Source organism: Citrus sinensis, chromosome 1 (assembly GCF_022201045.2).
Source record: "Citrus sinensis cultivar Valencia sweet orange chromosome 1, DVS_A1.0, whole genome shotgun sequence".
Taxonomy (NCBI): domain Eukaryota; kingdom Viridiplantae; phylum Streptophyta; class Magnoliopsida; order Sapindales; family Rutaceae; genus Citrus; species Citrus sinensis.
The window spans coordinates 18385934-18393935 of NC_068556.1; the positions used below are offsets into that span (position 1 = coordinate 18385934).

At 32.1% G+C, this 8002-nt stretch overlaps 2 protein-coding genes across 2 annotated transcripts; both read right to left on the reverse strand.

Moving 5' to 3' along the window:
* Positions 1-229: 229 nt before the first annotated feature.
* LOC102617138 (peroxisomal membrane protein PMP22-like) lies at positions 230-2199 on the reverse strand. Its single transcript, XM_006489617.4, has 7 exons — positions 1856-2199; positions 1674-1772; positions 1488-1586; positions 1292-1367; positions 904-974; positions 713-798; positions 230-568 (listed from the first exon to the last, which is right to left on the reverse strand). The coding sequence occupies exons 1-7, from the start codon at positions 1925-1927 to the stop codon at positions 517-519; spliced, it is 555 nt and encodes a 184-aa protein (XP_006489680.2). The 5' UTR covers positions 1928-2199; the 3' UTR covers positions 230-516.
* A 3905-nt stretch (positions 2200-6104) lies between these two features.
* LOC112495631 (cell number regulator 7-like) lies at positions 6105-7652 on the reverse strand. Its single transcript, XM_052442706.1, has 4 exons — positions 7431-7652; positions 6871-6942; positions 6525-6734; positions 6105-6388 (listed from the first exon to the last, which is right to left on the reverse strand). The coding sequence occupies exons 1-4, from the start codon at positions 7501-7503 to the stop codon at positions 6324-6326; spliced, it is 420 nt and encodes a 139-aa protein (XP_052298666.1). The 5' UTR covers positions 7504-7652; the 3' UTR covers positions 6105-6323.
* Between the last annotated feature and the right edge of the window lie 350 nt (positions 7653-8002).

Sequence of the window (8002 nt, forward strand, 5' to 3'; positions counted from 1 at the left end):
GCCACGTGTATGAAGAAATGGTAGGTCAATTTAACCCGGTTTGACCCGCATTGATCCATTAATTGGTTGTTCTGCAAATTATTCATTTATCAACAATCCAGTTTTTGGAATGTGTCATATAATCTCTGTTTTTTTTTTTTTCAATTAATAAAAACAAGTTTCTTTTTGCAGCTTAATCCTGTTGTTCTGGAAAAACATCTCAGAAGTAGATTTATCAGTACTCCGATCCTAATGAAATTCGGATCAATAACTCTAAACCGAGAGTTGAATGTAATAACACTTTTGTACAAATAATTGTCGAATAAAATGCAGACATCCAATCATTGAATAGTAGTCCCAAAGACAAATTTAAAAAACAATTCCTCCATCTAGTCCTACTTGTTATATTTAGCTAATTTTAAAAAGGCAAAAGGTTGGCCAAAACTGAAACCAATTTTTTAAATCCCTCCTTTCCTCAGGATTTAGACTCGGCTACTTGAAAATCACTCGACCGGTTAGACCCCTTGGAGCCTCCATCTAGTCCTTCTTGATTGCAGCGGATTCAGCTTTCAAATTGATGAAGATAGCCCTGAGAGATTAATTTGCAGGGGAAAAAAAAACTCTTAGAATTTACCAAAAGAATTCATGCGTAATTACTTGAATCTGCATCATACTAAAAAAATTTATGCAGATACGTTGTTGAGGGAAGCAAGAAAGGTTAAGAGGAGCACACCAGCAGGAGGCAACCAAGCTGAAAAAGAGTTCTCGGAATTGCTGAGGGGCGTACTGGAAATTCACCCAAGTAACAGTTGGCCAAACCTGGAAGCAAATTACGCATCATGAGTGCTTAAAATGTTGCTGATAATTCCGCATCCTTCTCATGAATTTTGCTGTGTGCAGAAAAGATGTTCTGTTATTTCATACCTTCCATGAAGTAAACTGAACAGCAGGATAGTCCTTTCGAACTTTCTTCATGACTGAACCCCATGGTTTTCCTACGATACCAGAATAATTTAATCAACTAGATATACAGCAACAGAAAGATTACAGCTTGAAATGCTGTAAGATCACAAATTAAGATTACATCCATGATCAATATTTCGAAAACAGAGAAGCTTGATGACAATATATCAAAGCTCGGGACATATAAAATTGAATAAACTTTCTTAGGTAGGAACGTCCGCATTTTATAAAATATGAATTTCAACTAATAAATCAAGAACTTGAGTTGTACAATATGCAGATGTTTGTAGCTGAGAAAGACTCTGATGTTATAAATCAAAAGAAATTAATAATTCAAACGCTTATGCACCTTCAACCACCAAGCCAAAGTAAGTCATGAACAGAAAGTTGATCCAAGGGGAAAATATTAGTTGCTCCAATAATACCTGGTTCATCAATCAAAATTATAAACTTTCAATTCTCAATCAAAATATCTGAATTCTGAGAGCTTCATGAACTAGGCATGAGAAGAAATTTGATTTGAATGTAATAAGCAGAGAGGGTACCTTCTTTGCAACAGATTTGTTGTCCCTTCCCTTGAAAATGGCATCCAAGAACTTGTTAAGAAAATGCCCAAATGGTACTCCATATCCGAAGTCAAAAAGCTGCAAAATAGAAATTTCTATACTCAAAACATAATCACTACAAGAACACCATCAAAACATTACATCATTCAGTGAAATTCAAGGTACCATAAGAAGCAGCAATCTTTTCAGTTGAAGCTTTTTGACCCCAGAAATCTTCTGGGCAATTGCATCACTACACCCAGCTAGTACCCCAGCTGTGATTGCCTATAATCAAAACAAAATTTAATAAACAAAATTATGTTAAAATAAAAACATGGGTATTGAAGATGAAGAAGAACAGAACAGACCTTGGTTCTCAAAGGGTGAACTTGGAGTTGTATAAGATATTTTCTCCAAGCTTCTTTGACTATATTAGACATGGCTGGCGGTTGTGAAGCCTGTGATGATCAACAATAACTTCTCTCCAAAAGCTCAATGTCAAGAGAGGAGTCACCACAATGCGATGATAAAGAAATTTAGTTAAGGAAATGACAAGCTGGTTTCACTTGGTTTGATCTGCAACTGCAAAGACAGAGATCCGAATTTCTTAGTTTATTATTATTAGTCATGGCTGCTTCTATGAAACTTCTTGGCTATTTGTTTGGTCAAGCTGTAGTCCGCTTTGTAGCACCGATGGAGGAGGAATGTCTTTCACTTGCCTATTTGTTTAGTCTTTCATGGTTTAAAAATGATAAATAGCCGTAACAGCGACACAACGATTAATAAAAATAATTATAAAATTGTGGGAATTATATTATTCTTTAATAAAAATGTTAATTTTTTATTTAGTACTATTACCTAATATAATTTTACAATTGTTTTGTCCCCATTGTGTTAAATTCTTCAATATAAATATAAATACTCCTTATAATTTGATATTTTTACTATAAATTTACCATTTTCATTTTATCCTATGTTTTCACATTACTATGATGTTCTGTTCTGAATAGACTCCACAGCTAAATCTTTTCAAATCATTTCAAGTCTATTTGTTTGAAGTTTGAACTGCATTTATTTGTTTATTTATTTAACACACTCTAGTTTATTTATTTATTTGTTATTTAACACACCAGTGTTAAAATTCCATTACTTACTTGAATTTCAGGGGGGGAGAAAAAAGGCACACCAGTATTGAAATGCTTGAAAATGAGCTTATGTGATATAAGGTACCTGTCTAAGCGGATTTATTAGGACGGCGTGACCAATTACTATTTTTTTTTTCTTTTGAATGTGACTTGACCAATTATTGATTGTTAGTTTAATTATTGAATAAAAAAGCTTTTATAATTGTAATATTGTCAAAATATTTAACGTTAACTTTAAGTTTTTAGTTTGAAAGGGATAAACACTACACCATGGGGCCAGGCGGGCGGCGATCTTATTTGACTCGGCCATGAGTGCTGCAGCTTTGACTACACAACACAACAACTCTTCTAGTCATACAAGGGTGAAAAATGCGTTGTAATTACGCATATAATACTCGTGGCTTGGACGCCATTGTATGGAAATTCGATCGGATGCATGCACATGCCTATCTTGTTGTGCGTGACTACGCACATGATGAGTTTTCATTAATGGGATTCCGTTGCGAAATCCATAGATCTATCAATAAAATAAGAGTGATGATATAGCCACAAACTGTTAGTACAAACTTATCTTCTATAAATTGATGTGTTATTAATTAATTGGTTGAATAAAAATATAAAATAATATAAATAAATCATGTGGGTCAAGAGATATTTAATTCAACCAATTTTATCATGTCACATCAATTTGTACAAAAATTTGTGACTATATCATTACTCATAGAATAATGTGCGACTATACGCACTAAATCAAATCTCTAATCAAATAATTATATTTTATTGATTTCTGTTTGATTTTTTAGAACTCAAATTAAACACGAGCCGGTCAGACCTTGCATATGGAATTTTTTTTTTTTAACATACACCTCCCCTCTTCAATGAAATGCGATTAGGCTTGAGATCATTAAAGCAAGGGCCAAAATCCTCTCCCTTACTGTTATCTCCCTTCTATATAATGTCACTGACTTTGAAACCGGATGGCTGATTAAAAGAAAAAAATGAAAAAAATTTGGAAAGTCTCGTGTACTTTGATTGGTATCGAGATTCCACTTCGACCATTTGACTATGTGAGTATTAGTCGATAAATTCTATAATATATCAGATGTAATAGAATTAATTGATGCATGTATAACATATATAGTTGAATTTAATATAATCACTACTTACATAATAATCTTTCATAATAAATGCACATATGTCATAATATTATTTATTTATTATATGAAGGATATGGTGCATTTAGGGCTCGTTTGGTATGACGGATTGGATTTGATTGGATTGGATCGAATTGGATAAAATATGATTGGATTAGATAATACTGGATTATATATAATATTATGTTGTGTTTGGTGCAATATTGGATTGGACTATAAATAATCATGTCTTGTGTGGTATGCCATGAGATTAGCTAGTAACTAATAATATGTCTTATATATATTAATTTATCAAAATCATCTTAGATTTAATTTAAAATGACATGTAATATAATCTAACTTAAATCAATAATTATTGGCAAATTTATTAAAAAAATGTAAAATCTTCCCTTAATTTATTTTTTATATTGAACATGTTATAGTTTTTAAACGCATGAATGATTGAGGACAAAGTTTTAGTTTAGAAAATGTAATCCCAAGGGTCCCCTTGGGATGGAATTTTTCCACTGTTGGGGATTAAGTGACGGGCTCATTATTGTTATCCTACCTTTACTTTTTTTTTTTTACACCAAACACGATATAAGTATTATTTTACACTAAAATTATCCGGTCCCATGATATATAAATAAAACCAAACGGGCCCTTAATGTATTATAGAATTTTTCCTATTGGTGATATAATATTCTTTTCCTATTTTGTCAAAGAGAGTTTAGGTTATTAATAAAAGACTTCTAACCATATTGAAATTAGGTATAAATTAAAAAATAAAAAAAGTATAAATTTTAATACACCAAAAGATAAAATACACTAAATTAATATTTTTTTTAAATTTTTTAGTTTGTCCCTAACTGTAACATGGTCATAAATATCTAATTGAAATATACATACACACATATTTATACTCCAATGGATTATGGGCTCATTTGGGTTTGATTTCTAATAAGGTGTTTTGTAAAACCCATTGGGTTGCGGCTCCACAGCCCAACGAGTAGTTTTTTATTTCATACTTTTTTCTAATAATTATTACATATAAAAGTTATGACAAAAGATATTTTTTAAAAAAAAATTATGGACTTTTCTTTAATAAATTTAAGTTTTATCCAATAATATATATAATTCAAAATCACAACATCTCACTACCAAACAAGTTCTATGCATTATGATCCCTAAATAAAAATAACAAGATTTGGATAATTATATGATATCATGTTTGAAATGGCTTTAAATCGTTAACTCGGATAATCTAACAACTAAAAATGTTCAATACTTGTTAAAATAAATTATTTGAAAATCTGATTCAAATATATATATATATATATATATATATATACACATTTGCTAAACATCCAATGCTATTAAAAATCATAATATCAGATATCTGATATTATAATCTGCAATACCAATTTTCTCCTCATCTTAACAACATATTTCTAATATACACCATTCAACGAAACAATATAATTAATAAATTTTTGGAAATTTATTTATTAAAAAATAACTAAAATAGCGAAGCCATCACCGGTGTTGGCAATGTCTCTGGCGCCGTCGTCGGCGTCCGGTGTTGCATAATCGTCGGCAGATGAGAAAAGATATACGGTGTCTCATGCGCTCCCCAAATAAATCGACTACCATAATGCCGTCGTCATACAGAAGATAAAGGAGTGTCACCGCCAATTTAGTTAGCTAAATCGGAAACAACAAACACATTTTTCAGGTTGTTTCAAATCGTGGATCATCATCGTTGAACAGTTGCATAAAAGTTCCTCGAAATATTGGGCGGCGCGCACTCTTCGATGAAATCTCTTATGCCGATGTAAGAATCACCATTGAGTAGATAAAAAAAAAAAAAAATTCGATCAGATGGTATTTACTCTGGGTGATTGATGACTATCTAGTAAACAATGGGAAGGAACTGATACGATGCAATGCTAAAGAACTTACACTTGAAAGTGTGATGATTAATGCTAGTGATCATCAGAGTAAAGTTTATTTATTCAATTCTGATTTGATCAACTTAGCATGGCGTGGGGGTTAATTTCTTCACTAGTTAGCTTGTGTTGTGAATCGCATGCAGATTGTCTAACTGGTGAGAAGCTGCATGCCCAGTAGGATGACACAATGATTAGGTGCTCTGTTTCGTTGGTCGCATCATCATTCGATTTTCTGCCATGGTTGTGCTTTATTTTAAAGATTTCGTAGTGTTTTAATTGGCCTGTCGCAATACAGTTCTTTCTTGCATTGTCCAACACATTGTTTTAAAACAGTAAAAAAATTACAGTTCATTTGATGAGTGCTTAAAGTGCAAATTAGATATTTTTTGCAACATTGTAAAAGAATCTTTTAACATGATAAAAGTCTTTTACAATATTGTAAGACATCAAATTCATATTTTAGAAAGTGCGTACACCACATACACGCGATAAGATCTTGCCCTTTCCTTTTATTACGTACACTCCCATATTTCTAATTCTTTCATTTCATTTATTAAGCTCCCACAAAACGAAAGAAGATATTGAATCATCTACCCTAGGTAGACATCATTTTTTAAACATGGAGGGAATCATCCGCGCCGGAGCTGCAGTTATCGGTTGACCATCCCAACCTATATACATAATACATCAACACACAAAATCATTGATTACTATTAATTAATGTGATATGGTAATAATTGAGAGAAATATAACGTTGTGAATTATGTATTTCAACTATATATGTAAGTGTAAGAATAGTAGCACAACCTCTAGATGGGTCGAGTCCCCTACTTCTGAGCTCGGCGTGTTCTTGGCAAAGAGCGCAGGTTTCGCAGAAGCAATGAACACAGCAATCACAGAAAGAATTTCCCTGCAAGCCGTATTTCTTTCGTAGTTTGCCTCTATACACGCATGAGAGGAGGCAGTTGCATGCAAATAGAGATAGAATTACGTATACAAAACCTTGAGTGCAGCAAGCTACAACACAAAAATTAGCCGCAGGAAGAAATAAGATGCTTCATTTTTATTTTTTTTTGGTTTTTTAATTAATTATTAATCGTCAATGCTCAAACGTTTTTGTAATTTGATACTGTGTCTGAGAAATTATACTTACAGCTTTGTCCTTCATCCAATATTTCTGCGATTTGACCGAAGGTGACACATGGGAGCCAACATGTTATGCAACCTGCGGTGACTCATCAGTTAAATAAATTCAACCGGCTACATTTAACTTAATTACGAACAAAAAAATCATGCACATAAAATATGAGTAAGTAGATGGATTTGTGGCCAGAATCAACAAGAATTTGGATTTCACGTTGATATGACCTCAATTGGAGTGCGATAACATTAAAAGCTCCGCTCAACTTAGATTAATATGAGATTTAAATTTGATTTCTAAGAGTAATATCAAAGTTCTATAATATAAAAATCAAGACCATTATGATAAAAAAAATTAAATATATGAAAAAAAAAGAATATGAAATCATAGAATTCAATTATTTTCGCTAGTCCTAACCTTAAATTCGCATTTTGAAATGTGTCACCGTAATAAAAAATGAATGGCAATAAACAACAATCAACTAATGAGTGAAATTGGTAAATGTTATTAGCTCACATATTAACATTCGGATAGATGATATAATTGGATCATATGAGATGGAGTGAACTTACATGTAGCACAGTCATTTCCACAGCCACAAAACTGTGCTTTCCATTGGGCAGGCTGGCCAATACCAAATTTCATCCTTCGATTCCTTGAAGCAACAGAAAAAAAAAAAAAAAAAAAAAGTTCTGACCTGTAGGCTGGAGCTTCTAAATTGCACCAATTTATATAACTGTCAAATAAAATAAAATAAACATATCTCTTTAACTGGCAAGAGCTGTCCTCGTCGTTATCTGGGTGCCCTTATTTTCACAATTTTTTTTTCAGATTCTTCTAAATGGTCGGCAATTAATTCTAATAGAGATCATATACATTTTAAATCAAAATTTCGTCGCAAATGCCGTCCTTGAACTTTGTAAGATCCTAAATAAGAATAATATCTAGCTTTTGTTGTGGTCTGTGACAACGTTTTATTCGATTCTAACAACAATTTCTGTCCGTACAAGGGACTTTGGTCAGCTATCAATCCTTTTATTTGAATAATGAGTAACTTCTTCTTTAATCATTTAAATGAAATTTCATGGTAACTTCCTGTGCGGTAGAATGCATTATCTCAATTTTTTTAATATAAATATTATTG